Below are 20678 nucleotides of genomic sequence, written 5' to 3'. Positions count from 1 at the left end.
ATGATGCGGATGGTTGTGTAATTAAATGGTGATGCGGAGGTATGTATGATGAAACGGTGATGCGGAGGTGCGTATAAGTAAATGGTAATGTGGAGGTATAAAGAAAAGAAAAGAAAATGAGAAACAATGAATGAAATGAAAGTTGAGAATTGTATATTGAATGGGCCTTGTGCCAAATTGCTAATGCGGAAGTGCCCGCCTAACTGATAGCCTGAGATTGCTAATGCGGGAATATTCGCCTAACTGATAGCCCGCCTCTTACCATGATGCCAAGATATTTTAACTGACATGGGTTCACCCATGATGATAATTGTGCCTAACTGACACGGTAAAGAGATCATATTTGAGGTTTGCCCTGAGTAACGTCGGGTTGCGAGTAGACAACCGACACAAGGGCTCATGGCCTACGATAGGAATAGGCATGCATCATCTTTTTTGCGCATATGAATTTTTTGTGAATTATTTATTGCCATTTCTTGATTGTTTATTCTATTTACTTGTTGTATATATTTTGTGCCTTGTGTTTCTGTGCTTGTTCCATTTTTATGATTCACGATAACTTAGAGACAAAGATCTTAGGTTCCCTTTTTTACCTTGCTGAGAACTCTAGGTTCTCACCCTTCTTCTCTTTCTTTCTCCCCCTCTCCAGATGGGATTGACAGAGAAGTCCATTGAGTTTCAGGTTTCGGTACATCGCTTACGTTTCGATCCCGACATGCCGTACGTGTTCACTCTAGCCGAAGACCATTCTAGAGATTGACCTAGCTGATTTTTTACTCCTTTTGACGATTAGTAGTATTACTTTCCACTCGCTTTTGTAGTACTTTTAGAGGGGTAGGATCTTAGTAGCTGGTTCCAGTTTAAGAAACTCGTGCAAGGGTTGGGACTTGACTTTTGATAGATGACATATATCTCTAAGTTTAATCCCTGTGTATATTTGTATATATGTATATATGTTATTTTCTATTACTAAGTATTTATTTGTGATATGACTTTGAATATTAACCTTGCGAGTAATTAGACGATTTTTTCATGATAAATAAGTTAATTATGCTAAATCGATCAAGACTTATATTAATATTTACTTATAAAATCTGAATTTAAAGTCAAGTAGATTCATGTGATAAGTAACACCTAAATAATTGATATTAGTTATGACGTGTCAAAAATTGAAATGTTATACTATACCCAAATAAAAATGGTGGACCATATGATGCAGAGAATATCTTGCTGTCCTTGTCCAATTATAGTTGTAATATCCATTTGTTTGACTATGCACTTCTTATATAAACCTGCACAAACAACACTCATCAAGTAACAATGAAGCTTTCAAATCCGAACACGTATATGTTTGTCATCATCCAACTAATGTTATTGTTTCTTAAGCTGATTAATTTTTTTTTTATGACAAACATAACAATATATATGAGTTAATGAGCAAAATAAATTGAAAGAGATAAAGATTAAATTTTTTTTTAATGATTTCATTTTAATTTGATGAACTTTTCCTTTCTTTCATAAGAATTACTCCCTCTAAATATGAATTTTTTCATATAACCTGGAAACACAATCAACAAGAGTACAAGGCCAACCATACTAGCAATGCATATATACAAAGAACATCATCATATGGTAACAACCAATATTAAAAACAAGTTCAAGTGGCCTTAAAAGTTCATATATAAGCCATAAGATCCTAATAAAATATTAATAAATCTCATTTTCATATCATATATATGTCATTTTTATTCTCCCTTTTGACATAAAAAAAAAGTGTAAAAATGATCCAAAACTTGCACAAAAATATTAGAGACATAAAAAATATTTTTTTAAATATCAGAGTGCATTAATAGTTAATTACAGTCATCCAAACAGAAAGAATCAAACAAAATAGGAAATAAAAATAAAAAGTCTCATAAAAACTAAAATGGCAGAAACAAAAATAGATCAGCAACAAGAGTATCAAATTCATTGGGCATTCGAGGTGAGCTTTCTCCAAATGTAGATGAGAATACCGTAAGGAGATATATATGCGCGGACATATATTATGATGTTGCTTTCGACTCAGTTGTGTGTTAACAATTCTAGGATACATCTTCAAATCTGGTGGCTACCTTATGTAGCTAGGCTAGTCGAATTGGGTAGATATAGTTGGGATTCTGCTTCTCTTGTATGGTTGTATCGATGCATGTGCTGTGTTACTAGTGCAGAATTTATAACCCACAAACTAACCGGCAACTGCACCGGGTCGTACCAAGTAATATCTCAGGTGAGTGAGGGTCGATCCCACGAGGATTGAAAAACTAAACAACAATGGTTAAATGATTTACTTAGTTAGGCAAGCAGAAAAGAGTGTTTGGATCTTCAAGAGCATTAAACAATAAATTCAGAAAATTGGAAGACAGGTATGTAAATAAGTTGAAAACCAAATATGGAGAAACAGTTAAGGTTTCAGAGATATCTATTTTCTGGATTGACTTTTTTACTAACTATTTTAATCATGCAAGATTTAATTCATGGCAAACCATATGTGACTAGACTCTAATTCCTTAGACCTTCCTAGTCTCCTCTAACTTTCATCAATCGCCAATTCCTTGGTCAATTAATTCCAATTAGAGGGTAAAGATCAAATTTCAGTTTATATGCCACAAAAATCCTAATTACCCAAATATAAGAGGAGTATATGTCACGTATCCCGTTATGTCCAGATAATTAGAATTTAGGAGAAATTATTTTCAAGTTGTTGTTCAAGTAAAGAGCTTTTCCAAATTATACAAGAACTCAATTAGAAAGAGGGTCATACTTCCGTTCCACCCAAATTCATAAGATAAAGAATGAAAATAATTCTTGGAATATAAATCAAAACATGAATTAAAATAGAAAAATAACAGTATCAATCCATACAATAGACAGAGCTCCTAACCTTAATAGTGGATGTTTAGTTGCTCATGATTCAGAGAAGAAAACTAGGATTGTCAATTGGGCTGAAGTGGAATGAAAAGTTAACTAATGGAATCCCCCCTTAATAGAAGAAAGTTTCTCCTTTTTATAACTAATCCTAATTAATTTTAAAATCTAATTTCTAAAATTAAAATAATATCTTTAAAACTAGGATTGTCAATTGGGCTGTCGTGGATCTTTTGACCTTTCCGCACTTTTAGACCCGTTGGGTTTGACGTATTTCATTGCCCGTTGGCACCGAGGTATATATGTTTGTTATGTCATTTACTAGTTATTCTATTCTTTGCAATTATTGATCTAACGTGTCGAATTGCAGGTGGCCGAGATATCAACCATCTTCAAGCGAGAAAGAGCCCAAAGTGATGCAATGAAGGTTATGGCTAGACTTGTTGCAGCCCAGTGATGTGAGTGTTACTATAGCTTCATTAACTGCGTATTTTATTCACATGGTGTAGTTCTTTGATGCGATTATTGTTAACTAATAAACTTTAAAATTATTTTCCTTTTACATTTCACATGGAAAATTCTGTTGTGCCATGGCCTCAAAGTTTAAAGTCGAAAAGTGCGGTAAATATTGCTATGTTATAAAACTCGAGAGCGCATCTTGACCAACTAAAATACTCCTCTCTAAATCCTCATTGCTATTCATAGCTATCATGGCGAGCTCCACAACATCATTATCTCGTAGTACATCTCTCATGGGATCTGGTTCTTTACCCCCCCCCCCCCCGCGCTGAAGCTAGTATCATCCCAGGTGAAGTAGTCATCGTAATCGCAAGCTCACCAAAAGAATGATTATCACCAATTTCTCCATCATTAACGCGATTTAGATCAATTGCGAATGACAGAGATGCCATCAACACTGCTTTAGGTGCAACTGCAGCCACAGATGTAGAGGCAACAATAGGCATTAAGCTAGAGGCTCTTGACATTACTACAGATTGAGAATTCTGACTCCATCCTCCTGAACTAACGACACATCTCCAAACTTGATTAACAATTCATGGGTTCTTAATTACCTTGGAAAGCTGACAACGACGTTGAAAAAAAAACTGGAAAATCTTCACTCTCTATTACAAAAGAGTCGTATTTCACAAAATCTCGCACAACAAAAATCAAAATCCTAAAAATTAATTTCTCCACATGTTTGATCCATAGACTCCCAATTTCTGTATTATAGTACTTTGCAGCTCAACAAAACTCGTAGACTGTTTGATAAAGACATTTATTGAATTAGTAAATTTTATTCTCTCGTATTTTTTTAATCATTTCTCTATAGTATACAATAATTAAAAAATGGAAAAAGGACAAATTAGTCCCTGAGCTTTTAAATCGTTGACAAATGGATCCCTTAAGATCTAAAAATACTAAAACGCCCCTAACTATTCAAAACGTGTGACGGATCGATCCTTCCGTGCAAAATGATGTGCCAGACGTAACGGAGAGGGGTGATCTATCGCTTAGTTGGCATGTGTTAGGCCTAGGTGGCAAGACGGGACCGTTGAGGAAGCTTGGTGTGCCCGTTGGGAAAAAGTCTTGGACAAATAGGTCCTTATGATTGAAAACGGCAACGTTTTGAGAACGTTGGCTGTAGTCACAATTCCAAAGAAGCCCATATCAATCACACACAATTCCAAAGAAGCCCTAGCACACATATGTATGATCTTTTCCCTAAAAAAAAAAACGATTGATCTTCTTCCCGTCGTCGTCTTCGTGTAAGGTTGCGCTAGTGAAGCTTCGTTGGTGGAGTTGCAGGTGTCATCGGTAGTGGTAAGTATCCTTAATGTGAAACTGAATGTGACTGTTACTTTCGAACGTTATCTGCTGTGCATGTTGTGGGTTGGGGTTTAGGTGTAATGTAGTGTTGGGAGGGGCATGGAAGATGACTTGTGTGTGGTTTATGGCTTAGGTAGAGTTTATTTGCTAATGCTTAGTGGTAATCGTTGAGTCAAACAATGATGCAGATGGTAGATATTTTTGTGATTCCTGTTTTCCATCACGGGGGCTACTTTCAACGAGCTCCGAATGGTGAGTTAGTTTATCTCGATGGTAAGGTTGAGAGGTTCCCCCCTATGGACCTGGATTTTGTAAATTTCGGTGATTTGATAACACTGTTCAAAGGATTGGGATATCAATCATACAAGGAGGCATACTGGTATGATCCAAAGAGCAAGGATATGGAGTCAGGGCTGCATGTTCTAAGGGGAGATGCAGGCATCAACCAGATGCGGCAAGCAAAGATGACAAACAAAGATACTGGTGAGTTCTATATATTCTTTAATCATCCTATTGATGACCCAGAACCTGTAGATTGTGCTGGAAAGGAAAACGTTGAGGCAGAGGAAGATGATGTTGGTGTCGAGGTGGATGAATTGGGTGAGTCGTCGACGGAGCACGATAGTTACGAGAGCGCAGAAGATGAGCCGTATGCACCTCCATCTCCCGGTGATGAAAGTAACAGTGATAGTGGGGAAGATGTTGTCAGTGGGTCTATGTCTGGCAGAGGGAAGAGGAAACAAGTGCCTCATTCCTCTAAGAGAACCCCTCAGCCAAGTAAGCAACCCAGGAAGCAAGCGCGACGTGTGTCTCAAAGAACAAGGTCTGCTGCAAGAAAGAAAGGGCCTGTCCATGAGCCCGAGGCAGGTGGGCCTGGTGGACAACCCAGTGGATGTAGGCCTGCAGGGGAGCCCAATATATATAGGCCTACAACGGAGCCCAATAGGGCCAGAGGACCAAGGCCAGCACTAGTAGACTACGTGAGTGATGTAGACACGGATGGTGATGATATTGTATGGGAGTATGAATCTGAGGAGCTGCATACACATGTCTCTTTTGATGATGAGGGAAACGAACATCATTGGCCTGAGTTCAATGACCAATATAGTTTCGGAGAGGGAAGATTTGAGCTTGGAACAAGGTTTGCAACAATTGAGAAGTTCAAAGAGGTGGTAAAGGACACCTTTATTGCTGAAGGCCGAGAGTTGGTGTGGATAAAGAATGATAGGGAAAGAGTTAGGGTTGGATGCAAGGACGAAGAGTGTGGTTGGATTGCCCACTTGTCTTACAATCGGCAACTACAATGCTTTCAAGTCAAGACGTATAGAAACAAGCACACTTGTGCAAGAGACCTTGGAAGCAACGCCGCTGATCAACACTGGATCAGTAAAAAGGTGGAGAAGAGGATGGCAACGCACCCGCATATGACAACCCATGAAGCCATTGATTTTCTAAGAGAGGACTTTGACCTTACTGCACACCCAAAGATGGTGTATAGAGCTGTGAAGGAGGCAAGGGAGAGGATGATGGGTAACGAAAGGCAACAGTATGAGAAATTGAGGGATTACTTATTAGAGATACATAGAAGTAACCCTGGGTCTTTTGCATTGCTAGACCTGATCCCTCAGCCTCAAGCAGCCCCTATGTTTGACAAGTTATATGTTTGTTTTGAGGCTTGCAAGCAGGGATTCAAGAGGGGCTGCAAACCATTGATCCACCTAGATGGGGCATTTCTTAAAACATACCATGGGGGACAACTACTTTCTGCCATTGCACAGGATGCCAACAATCAGTTTTACGTGGTTGCATACGCAGTTGCAAGATCCGAGAACAAAGAATCTTGGAAGTGGTTCCTAACATGCTTACAGGAGGATATTGGTGATGTAGGCAACCACGGTTGGAATTTTATGTCGGATCAACAGAAGGTTAGTACCCTTTTTGTCATTTGGTGTTTGTTGTCTTACTCATTTACTGTATATTGTTGTAAACAATATTATATATTGTTGTCTTAGTCATTTACTGTATTATATATTGTTGTAAACATGGCTTCATGCCTTCATTGTTGTTAGGGACTGCTACCTGCACTGAAGGAGGTAATGCCTGGTGCACATGTTAGAAACTGCGTCATGCATATGTGGAAAAATTTCATAAACTGATTCAAGGATCTGTATATAAGAGAAATTGTGTGGGAATGTGCTACATGCACAACCATCTCAGAGTTCAAGACAACCATGGAAAGACTCAAAGTAGTGAACAAGGATGCTTGGGCTTATCTTATGAAATTTGAACCTGCTACCTAGGTTAGAGCATACTTTAGCCATGGTCCCAAGGTCGACAACCTAACAAACAACATGTGCGAGTCGTTTAACGCAAAGGTGGTGAAGTACAGAAGCAAGCCTATACTTACAATGTGCGAGGAGTTACGGTGCTACGTGATGCGGCGAATGGTTCAACACAAGAAACTTCTGGAGACTCATGAGGGAAAACTGGCACCAGTGCAAGAGAAAAGGCTACAGAGGCTTATCAAACCAAGCAACAAATGGACAGCGAATTGGATTGGTGATAATGAGCGCAAACGGTTTGAAGTCACTCACAAGGGATCCAAAGTTGATGTGGATCTGATCAAACACAGCTGCTCGTGTAACAAATGGCAACTCACAGGTTAGTCAGGTTCCTGAATTTCAATATAACCATGCTGTGTATTTTTTTAATTTAAGCCAGCTGTGAATTCATAGTTGATGTGAATTTCAATTTTACTCATAGACGATGTTAACCATGCTGTGAATTTGGACATGCTTGGTGTGAATCTAATTAACATGCTGTGATTGTGTTGATATTACCTAAGATGTGATTGTGTTGATATTAACTATGCTGTGAACCTGTTAGCCATGCTGTGAATTTATATTAGTTCATTCAACTTTTAGTCATGTTTATGCCATTTTGTTGTTGTGAAATCGTTGTCCTGCTGTGAAGGGATGCCGTGCATTCATGCTGTAGCAGCAATCAGAAAACGGCACGATAATCCCGACGATTATGTTCATCCATGGCTATGTATGGAATCCATTAGAAAGACATACGAGCACTTCATCCAGCCGGTAACGAGTGAGGAATACTGGACAAGATCTGAGTTTACTAAGCTTGCTCCACCTGTGTTAAAAAGGCCAATTGGACGTCCCAAGGTGCATAATAGACAGAAAGACCCAGCTGAGGATGTTATTGATGGGGACAAATTGAAGAGGAGTTTCTATGTCACATGTAGCAAGTGTGGTGAAAGGGGACACAACTACAAGACTTGCAAAGGGGCCCCATCCAACCCAAACTAGAAGCCAAAGACGAAAAAACCAAGAACAAAGGCCAATGACTCTCAATCACTTGTGGTTCTACCTTTGTCACAGTCAGCCCCCGAGAAAGAGGTAGTACTTACTTTCCCAGGGATGTAATTGTCCCCCCGACAATAAACTCAGGGATTTAAGTGTCTATTTTAGTTTTAGTTAGGGAGTTATTTGTCTATATTTTCAGACTTCAAGATATTAAATGTCTTATGATATAATGTGCTTTACTGGGACTGTTTAAACTAACTAGATACATTTTACACAATGCCTCATCTCAGAGTGTGGAACAGAGTCCCCCTGCTGCTACGAACCCTCCTCATGTTGAACAAGATTCTGCTAATCAGTCAGTTGCTAACGAGGTAACAATTTTGGTGACATTTCGTTGTTGTTGCTTGCTGGTTTAATTGCATTTCACACTTGTTTTGACCTTCATGCAGGGTAATTCCAATGCAAACACTACACCGATGAATGAGCAAGAATCTGGTCCCTCAGTAGTAGCGGTTGAGACACAATCAATGCCTCCAAAAGCACTATTCAAGCCCCAGCCCAGTCTACATCACGCCCGATACGAGGGACATTTAGGCCTAAGCAACCAGTTAGGAGGAAGCCTATGACAAATAAACCCTCGCAGCCTATGCCACCTGCCCAGAGTGAGCAGCATTTCCCCTCTCCACAACAACCAACTGCATCAGGAGCATCTCCACAGACTTTGGCAGCAGCAGGCAGAGCAACTCAACGGCTGTTTAAGTTCATCCCCACTCCAGGACTACCTCAACCCCTTTTTAAGAAACACTGTTATTTTACTAAGCAACTTTTTTTGGAAACAATGTGATTAGCTATAGCTGGCAGGCTTAAGTTATGCCTTACTTTGGCAGTAGACATGTACTTGACTTCTTTTGTCAATATTAACAACTCTTTCATGAGATTAAATTATGCTTTACATATATAATGATGTCTCTAAATAATTATGCCACTCACTTGCTTAGGGCAATGACTTTGCTGAACATATCATAATTTACCTTACAACATTGTTTGTTCGAATAACATACAACAAAATGAAAACTCATCCCATACTACATTACAGGATTTTTTTTTCCTACTTTTCAGCCAAGATTGACAATGAGAGAAGCAAAAATTACACAAACCACTGCTAGAATAACCAAATACAGATTAACATTCTTCTTCCTCTCTAGATACAACACTTTCTTCTCCAAATCAATCAGCTTCTATTCCACTACCTTCTTCCCAAGATACACTTTCAGATCATCAACCTCGTCCTCCGTAGTAAACTTTTCGAGGACTCTTATTGTTGAAAGATGGTCATCCAGCCATAAGAAGAACTTGCAGTGACTGGGATTTTTCAGCTGCATGTTCATCGTTCCAAAACAAACAGAACTTAATCAACTCCCCTATAATCAAACTGACCAAATAAAATCACTAACATACCTTAAAGAATGGACACCCAAAGAACAATCTATTGGGGTTCGTCGTCGTCCTTGATTTGTACAATATGGCGTACATACGGCATTTACACATCGGAGCAATCTCGTCCTTCTCCTCTGAAGCTTCCACGCATTTCACGGTTGGCGGCAGTCGAACTCGTTGTGAGCTGGAGGAGGCTCCGTCACTGGCCATTTAAGCTTGCACAATATCCCCACACTCAACCACTCACAGAAATGAACAACGGTAATGGCGAACGAGTTCCATTTGAACAAATAGGGCAAACAGAAAAGCAACATCGTTTTCAATCATAAGGACCTATTTGTCCAAGACTTTTTCCCAACGGGCATACCAAGCTTCCTCAACGGTCCCGTCTTGCCACCTAGGCCCAACACACGCCAACTAAGCGACAGATCACCCCTCTCCGTTACGTCTGGCACATCATTTTGCACGGAAGGATCGATCCGTCACACGTTTTGAATAGTTAGGGGCGTTTTAGTATTTTTAGATCTTAAGGGATCCATTTGTCCACGATTTAAAAGTTCAGGGACTAATTTGTCTTTTTCCCTTAAAAAATTATTTTCACTAACCATTGTGAGTGTCACTCTGATGAGGAGCAAATGTTTTGGTTGTATTTTTAGAATATACCTCTTACTAAATTGAAATTATTTATCTCAAAATATGTATACAATAAATCAAGTTGATCTGATCTCTAATTAATTTATTGATGTAAATTACCACATATTTTACCAATTAAGAATTTGTCAAAATTGAATGATTTTTATTTTTATTTTTTTTTTTGTCTTTTCTATTTGTGTCCGTCAAAATTTGAATGGTTTGAAAGAACGACAACTTCTCTAAAATTTTATTTGATCGTTTTCTTATTTTTAACTATTCCTTTGACCTTCTAAACCACTATGAATCCCTCAACATCAAGCCATATGTATTCATAAATATATATTACATCAAGCAAAGTTCAACAACATCCACTTTCAAAAGCAATCAAGTCGAGAACAAGCAAATATATATATTATAATAATCCAAGCTTTCAAACAAGTTTTAAATGTTTTACATTATAAATTCTAAGCAACTTCAAATGTTGAACAAGAATAAGGTGTGTAGTTCTTGCAAGCTTAGGCTGCCTCCCTTTCTTCTCTTCCTTGTTCGAACTTGGCCTTCACATTCTTGGAAAATACGGCGAAGATGCTTCTTGCTTCTTAAGTAGAGAATTGTGTGTGATGTTTATCTTCCTTGAGAGCGAGATTGAGAGAATGAACAATGAATGAAAGAGTGGAGTGAGGAGAAGGAGTTAATGAGAGATTGATGGAAGCAAGGGGGAGAAGATGTGGTAAGCAATAGAGGATTAGAGAATAGGGTAAAAATTAAAGGTGGCAAAGGTGGTGAAGGAGAAACTGGCAAAACAAGGTGGCGATGACATAAGGAAGTAGGAAAGAGGAGCTGCCATAAGTTCTAGTTATATGTAAATGGAATTCTTTTTACTTTTTCATAAAAATTGTTACTTGTATAATTATAAGGTGATTGCTATATTACCTTGCAAATGGTATTTAATTTGCTAAAATAAGTAATTAATTAATATTTAATTTTTTACTTTAAAAAATAATTTAGATAATTTAGGCATCGAAACAAAAGGCACTATCAAATTATAAATGGCATTTTTCATCGTGTCAAGGAGATCTAGAGGTGATTACCGTATCTATTTAGCTATATGCTATATAGTGAAGGAAAAAAATAATAAATAAATAATAAATAAATTTTAATAATACATATCAAATAAAATATGTTATTTTATTCTTAGTAATTTGTTAAGATAAACTATACACCAGTACACTTATTCTCTACACAGAAAACTCCTTTCATTGGAGTACTGAGCTCCATTTAAGGGTTTGTCGCTGGCCAATGGGTTGCTGCATGCACAAGGCGGGATTCGAACCCCCGACACTTGTTTAAGCGGACTAGTGAGCTAACCACTAGACCAACCCAACTTGGTTACTACCATCAATTTATTCTCTGTGGAAAAGTCATATAAGTACTTATCACTACAATACAGCCATAGGAAACAAGGGCCCGTCGATAAAGTGTGTGTTGCTACTTGCTAAAGGCCCACTAGAAACTAATCACTTATTTATTAAAAATAATGATTGCACCATGACCAAAAAGAAAGATAATGATTATATATTAGTCTTTCTACAATCTACATAATTGTTTTTACAGTATAAAAAATTATTTTTTATTTTTTATCAATTTGCTTTTTTTTTTTTACAAAAAACGAAGAGTGTAAAAAAAAGTATAAACAAAAATAAGTGCATATAACATTATTCATATAAAACAATAAAAAATAATTCAAAGTAGCTTAGACTTTATCCCGACTTATATAATGAGATGTGTGTTGCCCCAAAGTTTGTGGAACTGTATTGATTCAATGATTAATCAGTTTTGGTGGGGAAGCAAAACTAGAAAAAAGGAAGATTCATAGTATTAGTTGGAACAAAATGCTCACAAGTCACAAGAAAGAAGGAAGCAAAGGTTTTAGAAATTTAGAAGCTTGAGGGCATTTTAACTTGGCTGCTCTTCTTTAACGAGAGGTCACACTGAGTGGAGAATACCAAATCATGCAATAGCTTTATGGTATTTGGGGCTAGCAAGAAACAAGGAAAATCAACTTGGTCATTCAGATAATGTTCTCATTCAAAGAGTCTATGACTTCTTACATTGCCATATGTCTATGGTCAGAGTTTTAAGCCAGCCACATCTGTTTTTTATACCAAAACAAAATAAAACAAAAGCAAATTCCAGCATTTACACATTGATTGTGAAACACCAAGAGGCATTTTTGTCTTTTACACCTAAGGTGTTTGTTTTTATGTAGGCACCTAAATATATTTTGATTTGATATGAGCCTTAGCTCAAAGCATCCATCCAGGAACAAATCCATTCACTTGTTGAGCCTGAGTTGTAGCTGTTATCTGATCTGAAGCTACAGGGTTGTACCTGTAATCAGGACTGAATCAAAGTACTACGTGTTAAATTTCGAGCTAACGTTCTTTATGGTCTTCAAAAATAGAAAGTGTTTTAGGTTACCCTATCTGCAATGTGGGATTGCATTCCAGAGGCTGGAAAAAGCCTTGAGAGTGAGCATTCTGTGTACCATATTGCATGCTTTGTTCGCCGGCCTCCCACGGTTGCCGATACTGGTTTCTTGAATTGATTTCCTCCAGCTGCCAACAAAGATTTTTGTGCCATGCATGAATCAAACCATTATATCAGCACTTAGCAGAGAAGCCTTAATGGGATGAGAATAACAACAAAGAAGAACAAAGATTGAAGATGCATTAACCAATGAATTATGCGTTATATGTATTTTTTCATTCTTTGGATTGAGCTGGATGAGTTCAATTAGGGAGTCAATTTTTTCTATAAGACCAATATTAACTAAATTTGTAAATTATTTTTTATTCTACATTTTAAATCTTAAATTATATATCTTAGACCTCTAAAAAAATTTAAAAATAATTTTATAATAAAAAATTAGTTAATATTAGATAATTAAAAATTAATTTCCCATACTTAAACAATTCAAAATTAGGCACACAAATTACTTGTTATAAAGATAAATGATTGCAAAGAGTGATGAGACTGAAAATACAGCAAATGCAGAGGGGCATTAGGCAACAGGACAATCAGATCAGTAGTATCAAATAATAATTTTTTTTATTTAATTATTTATTTTTACCACATTCACTCATGCTCTTATGAAACCAATTTAAGGGCCATATGCAAGATATTTCAAGTTTCAAATATCCAACCTGTTTTGGCCTAGAGCAATCTAAGTTATTTATGCAGAAACAGAGAAGCAAAATCAGTATTGGTACAATATTACCTTCATGGTTAAAGATCTGTTTGCTTCCACCAGAATCTGTTCCTGTAAATTAAGAAAGGGGTTGGAACTTGGAAGTATTATGCAATAGCACATAAAGTGAGCTTCATATTATTGCATTTAATTAAAAGGAAAATCTTGTTGTACCTTGTTTTGCAGATCAGCTAACTGATCCAGCATGAATTGAGTCTGAAATTAATTGAAGATAGTGACAAAAAGAATTAGAAAAGAAAGAAACGAAATAAATAATAAATAGGTAAAAGGTCAGATAATTGTTAGAAATATTATTCTACTATTGGTTTGTTAGTTGTATTCAATGCTTAATAAAATTTATGTTTTATGCATTTTCTTTTTTTAATTCCTTACCAGTCCTTACTATTTGATTACTATGATTTTCAAAAAGAACTGCTTGAACTTTGAATTCCCCTATCTAATAAAGATGTTAGAGAACTGTTAAAATCTTTCATATGGAAAGCAACATTTTTTATTTGTGGTTCTAATTGAACTACCGACATCCGACTTGGCTAAAGTCCTATAAAGGGGAAGACTAATAGAGATTTTGAGGAATTTTCCATTGCTATAACTCGATTCTAATATCACTAATTAATGAATTAAAATATTTATCATCTTGACCAATTTTGCATTAACAAAAGACAACAATTTATTGTGGCTTAAAACTTTATAATTTTGACTGAACAATTTTTGTTTTGGGGGGGCGGGGGCGGTTTAAACAAGACCGATAACGAGTGGCAAATAAAACATGAAAAGGTCCAATTTTATTTTTTTTTTTTTTTTTAAACCAAAGATAGGAGACTCGAACCGCAACCTCTTAATTGAGTATGAAGAGATTATGTCATTTGAGCTATTACTCATTGACCAAAGTTCCAACTGAACCATTGGAATTGGAATTGTGAATTTAGCAAATTAAACCATGTCATACAAGCATAAAATTTAGCCAAGTATATAACTTTTTGCTTTTTAATAGAGACCTCCCCCTCCTCTACATGGAGCAAAACCGCATTATTCATGACATCAAAATCTATTTAATATAATAAACGAGGTATGTTGTATTAATTAGCTATTCATATAAAATATACAAAATGATCCACAATAAAATAAACAGAAACAAAGCGCTATTTTTTTCTTTGTATATTAATATAAAAATTTATTGAATTTAATTTAAGAAGTATATCATATATATTAATTAGAAAGTTGAGTAAATAGCGGTTAATTTATGGTTTAAATATTGCATTATTACCTTAGTAGACCTGACTTGCCTGAGAGATGTATCAAGTTGACGCTCAAGCTGCTCAAGCTCTTTGGTGCCTAATGGACCTAAGTCTTCACCAAGAAGGTTCCTGCAAATTAAGAGACAAAAATGCCATGGTCTTAGTATGAAACCGTACATGAATATGATGAAAAACATCATAAAGAGTAAATAGAGAAAAGGACATGCAAAAGAATAGAATATAGACTAAACAAAAGTAAACCTAAACCATTTTGAATTGTTTTGGTAAGTCAAAACTTCCCTTTTCTTATATAACATTTTATTGGTCTAATATAAAGTTACAATCATATACTTTATAATTTCCTAAATGTCGATACAACAGATCAAAAACTCATTTTCTGTTTGTTTTTATCTTTCTTTGAATTTGCATATGCAACTAAAATAACTGTTTTGACTTGTCTAATCAATCTTTGATCTTTGGGGATATCAAGTTATTTTTAAAATTTTTAGATATATTTTTATTCTATCTCTATTTTCTTTTGTGTGTATTTTAATTTTGACCATTTATTGAATAGTAAATCACTTTTGTTTAAAAAAAATGCAATAAATTAAATATTTGACTAATAGAAAATATTTTCGTTTATTTATACAAATTTATTATAGCTTAAAATTATGTATTAGGAAATAATAAGTTATAAAAGTTTAGTATGTTGTTGGCTGAATTTAAATTATATATAGATACATTAAATAAAAAAATGTACTAAATTTTTAAATTAACCTCTAAGCAAAAAAGGTAGTTCTGTATATAAAATATAAAATACCTCTGAGTCCTTTGAAGAGATTCAAATCTTGCTTTCAGTTTTAGATACTCACGGTAACTGTTCTGCTACAAAAGAATACAGCAAAACAAATGAAAACTAACAAAATCCCACTTGATGTGTAATGAAATACATATATACTAAATTACATGAGAAAAATTTTACATTATAAATATAATAGAATACATTATTATTTTTATTTATAAAAGTTTAAAATGTTGACAAATATATTTATGAATAAAAAATTAATTTTATATTCACAAAAAAAATATTATTATATATAAAAATTTAAATATTAATAAATTTATATATAAATAAAATTAATATTTAAATATTTTTTATCATATAAAAATTATCTTTTATAAATATAAAATTAATTTTATTTATTTATAGTCAAATTTGTCTATATTTTAAAATTTAATGATTAAAAATACTAGTTTATTCTTACGATAAATTTGTCAGAGTTCTAGCATTTATTAGTTTAAACTTTTTGAGATGTTATAAACTTATAATAATAACAATAAATCAAGTTGTATGAACAATGAAGTGATTACCTCAAGCTCTTTGGCAGGTTTGTTGACTTCCACCGCACCATAGCTACATTTTTGGTACCTTTCAAGTGTTTTGAGCATGCTAATTCACACAAGATAAAAGAAAGAATTGTTAAATTGATTATGGTGCATATATGGTGTTATATCACATATACGATAAGAATAGCACACTAGTTACTCAAAGAACAACACCCTTTAAATTAATGTTGAAAATGACCTTATCATATTCATATCTCTAATTTTGATCTTTCATACTTTTAGTACTCTTTTAATTTGAAGATATAATATATTTTCAATGAGAGTGTCTTTTTAGATTTTTATAGTGCACATAGATTATGACGCATAATGATTAATATTAATATACATTATCAGTTCAGATAAGTTTGATTATATATTAATTTATACATATCACTTTTACCTTCACATTTTAAGGTGAATAATAATAAGACGAGTAGAAATATAGCCATAATAATAATATTGTTTCTCAAAGTGGTGAAGTTAAGAGATACACTTATGATCCTTTATAAGCTCTCTAAAGAGACTAGAGAAAGTCATTAAAAAATTTATTTCTTCTTTCAGAAAAAAAAAAGAGACTCACAATTTTTTAATTCAACATATTTTAGGATGCTCGTTACAATTTGAAAAAAGAACTTAATGCCTTAATAACATGTTTTCTTTTTCTTCTTAAAAACTTGATTTTGGTAAACCAAACAAACTATAAGCAAATTATGTGGACAATATATCTATCTTCATGTATGGGAAACCTTATGAATTTTATTGTAAAAAAGTATGGCTAAATATTTTTTAATCAGCCAACTTTAAATAATTATAATTAATAATCATTAATTTTATATTTTTTAAAAAATGAAATTTAATAAATTATTAATTAATAATAATTAATTAGTATGGAGTGTAGTTTAAAAACACTTATTAATTTATTATGGACTAAATTTCGATTAATTACTTAGTAGAATTATTCTATTATATGACATCTAGTATTTAGTAGTTAAGATAATACATATATATGAAGATAAAGGAACAAACGATATGTATCTCTTTTATTTTTATTTTTCAAAAAATTAAGAAAATACCAAAAAATCTATTTCCTATTCTTATTTTTAACTTATCCAAACGCATTTCTTTTCTTTTTTTTTCCCTTCTAAATTTATGTCTTATTTTTGTTACCATGCAAGCACTATCTAAATGTATAGCTACCGTAGTCCAAACTGTAAAATTCATCAACAAATCAATGATTTACAACCTGAAATAAGAAACAGAAATTTAGTAGTTTCAATCAAGAACAAGTTCATGCATCATGCATTATATTCTTAGCCTTGGCTATATCAACTCGAATAACATACATAAAGAGAATATGCATCTAACATTATCCTAAAATATAGACAAATAATATTCATACTTAATGATGTCATGTTTCCTTGAAAGATAACTCATCACCACAGAAGGAAGAGGACCAGAATGTAGGGAAATTATTGCATGAAGGTTTGTGTGACCTATTTAACTTCTTGACCTTTGATATTCTAAGCAGAAACATCTTGATTTACATAGAAAATTTAAGAATTAATTAAACTAAAGAGTATAACTTCTAAAAAGACTGAAAAAATCTTAAAGGATTCTGTTAACAAATAAGACGTTCGTTAAGGTTAAACTTTACAATTATTCAATAAATTAGCAGTTAAACTTCTTAACTTTTAATTTCTTAAAGAATGCTTTTAGTAAAACACAATTAAAATAAATACTAATAAAATCATATATCTACCATAAAGCAAAGTATCTTGTGAAAATTAAACTTTAATACCTTAGTTAAAAGAACTCCTTTTTTTATGTCATTTCAATTTATTTTGAAGTACCCATAAATTCATCACCACCTAGCTAGGTAGCTCTAATAGTGAGAGATAGTAAAGTCGATTTGAACTCATCATAAAAATGTAACAGAATATTAACATGACCTAGGGAAGGAGAAAATACAACTGCATGGGAGCTCAAAAATGATATTATGAATTTGTAATCCTTCTTTTTATTTTATTTTTTTATTTTCCCCTCTTCTTATGACTTAGAAAGCAAGAATCAACCACTCTATGTTACTTAAATTTATATAAAACTTTTTTTTTATCTTTTGGTACAAAAACTCTGATGGATTTTCACATCCCTGACCTGCTTCATTTGGAAGATGTGTTAATTAATATACCAACATCTATCATTCCAATATTTCAATATAATCTAGTATGTATATATCAGCATCACGTTCACATACATATTGAAGATTTCAAAGGAAAATCAAGAAATGAAAAGAATAAACAATCAAGCATGTCTTTACAAGAAAATTAAAGATAGATTGGCCTCTGTGTTGATTATTTAAAATTACACACGAAATTAAGCAAAATCCCCAAAAAGCAGGAGGAGGGAGAAAAGCTAGGCTACAGTGATCTAACAAATTACTAGAACCTACAGACAACAGAAAATTTCAGATATTGAGCGAATCATGCAACTCCATAACCAGATCTCGCAAATCAAGCTTCACTAACAACTATCCGTACATTCAAAAAGATCAAACACAAACACAACACTTGCCTTCTTCCATTATTATCATTTCAGTGCAGCTCATACGCAATACAACCATCAAACCTAGCTTCTATCATATCAATCAAAGAATCATCCAGAAATTCATGTAATAAAGGAGATCGATCGATCGATCTCGATCGAGTATTCAACGCAAGCACGTCGAGCCAAAAAAAAGAAGTAATTAATATTTTAAAAATAAATAAATAAAAAGACAACAAAAAAAAGGGGAAAAAAAGGAATAAAAGAAGGAACTCATGGATGATTATTAGTTATTAACGTACCTATTGCTGCTACAAAACTCATAAAGCTTTCCGCGGTTAGAGAAGATGATAAGAGCAACTTCAGCATCACACAGAACAGAAAGCTCATAAGCTTTCTTGAGAAGTCCATTCCTCCTCTTTGCAAACGTCACCTGCCTGTTTATCTTGTTCTCTATTCTTTTCAGTTCCACTCTTCCCCTTCCCATTCCCCAACTAACTAAAACTTCCTAATTTAATTTAATATACTTATTTTTATTTCTTATTTATTATTTATATTCAATTTTATTTTATATATACCTTCCGATTCTGCTTTTCTGGGTTAGTACACAAGTGCAGCCCCAATTTTGTGAAAACTGAAAACACAACTCAAACAATTTCCTTTTTTTTGGAAAATAATTAAACGTTACTTACTTGGATTTAAGAGTTTAAGTTATCAAGACTTTCAAGCCCTAGAGCGAGAGAGAAAGTAAAAAAATATATATATAAAAGAGAAGAAGGAAGAGATAGAATTAGAAATAGAAAATAAATGAACGAAGAAAGGTCACAACTCACAAACACACCCTAAAGAAGAAGCTTGTTGCGTTAAACTTAAATCACAAATGACATAAATCCTCTCTACCTTGGATTTTTATCCTCTCTCGGCTCTTTTTCTTTTTCATTATTTTATTTTATTTTTTATATATTATTTGGCACTGTTGATGAGAAAGGGCTGGTGTTAGTGTTACTGTGTTAGTTACCGGTTTCGTATAAGTTTCTTTTCATCGTGCTTTACTCGGCTATGGTATTTTTGGAAAGTTTTGCTTTCCCCATTTTCAGGATTCTTACGTGGAACGCACGCTCCTTTCTTTCACGAAGAATTTGGGGATACGCGTGTACCGCACTGGCGCGTGGTGACAGCTGGCTTATATGTCTTAATGTTACTAATAAAAATCTAGGGCATTCTTTTGATGCTTTTTACAAGTGTTTCTTTTTAAAAAATTATTATGTATATATTAAACTTAATTATTAAAATTAGTTATTGAATATTTTGGTATAAATATATATTATTTAATTTATTTTTAATACATATTTTATATTTTAATATATATTTTATATTAATAATTAATTTTAATATACATATAATATTATTATCTTTTTATATAATTATTAATTAAAATTTAAAATATAATTATTGTACAAGTGTTTTTTTAACTAAATTTTAGTATGATTAATTATGATTGTGCATTTTATTTTTTATGCACGCACGTTTTTTTAAACCAAAAAAATTGTCTTGTACACATTTTTTATGGTATTTTTTATTTAACAAGACAAATATTAATATGTTAGGAATCTAAATTTTATTTAAAAATTTGTTTTGATCAATAGATTATTATTTATACTTGACAGAATTCGAATCTCGCTCATTTAATTAAGCGAAAAAGTGACATCTAAATTAGTTGACTTACACACATTTAGTTAGATTTTTTTTTTACGCCTTAATTTTCCTCTTTCAAATAAACCTGTTATTACTTATTCTAATATTCAAAATTTCGCCCTCGAGATTCTTCCTTCAATTTCATCTTTTATCCTTGTGATTCATCGATCATCGATCTTCTTCAATTTTCCCTTTTAACAATAGATGGATTTCAAGTTTAATCTGGATATTGATTTGATAATTATAATCTATTTTATTTAAGTTCGTAAATGCTTGCTTTCTCTATTTGGATAAATTTATGAACAATTATTTGTTGTTTATTTTTGTTAAATATTCTATGTTATATGTACCATATATTTATGTGATGCTTGCTTCCACATTCTATGTTCATACTTAGTTTCAAACTTCTTCATTTCTATGATT

At 33.5% G+C, this 20678-nt stretch overlaps 1 protein-coding gene across 2 annotated transcripts; it reads right to left on the bottom strand.

Annotated features, from left to right (window-relative positions):
* Window positions 1–12174: 12174 nt before the first annotated feature.
* On the bottom strand, window positions 12175–19399 carry LOC112716551 (agamous-like MADS-box protein MADS2). Of its 2 annotated transcripts, none has more exons than XM_025768474.3 (8): window positions 18863–19399; window positions 16005–16083; window positions 15454–15515; window positions 14663–14762; window positions 13552–13593; window positions 13408–13449; window positions 12609–12745; window positions 12175–12530 (listed from the first exon to the last, which is right to left on the bottom strand). In XM_025768474.3, exons 1-8 carry the CDS (start codon window positions 19045–19047, stop codon window positions 12434–12436), a joined length of 744 nt encoding a protein of 247 aa, XP_025624259.1. In that variant the 5' UTR covers window positions 19048–19399; the 3' UTR covers window positions 12175–12433. The 2 variants fall into 2 exon arrangements, with proteins under 2 accessions (XP_025624259.1, XP_025624258.1); XM_025768473.3 differs by having other exon boundaries at window positions 15454–15518; window positions 18863–19195.
* Window positions 19400–20678: the final 1279 nt, after the last annotated feature.

This window comes from Arachis hypogaea, chromosome 10 (assembly GCF_003086295.3).
Source record: "Arachis hypogaea cultivar Tifrunner chromosome 10, arahy.Tifrunner.gnm2.J5K5, whole genome shotgun sequence".
NCBI lineage: Eukaryota > Viridiplantae > Streptophyta > Magnoliopsida > Fabales > Fabaceae > Arachis > Arachis hypogaea.
This window is presented reverse-complemented; position numbering and strand designations above follow the sequence as displayed.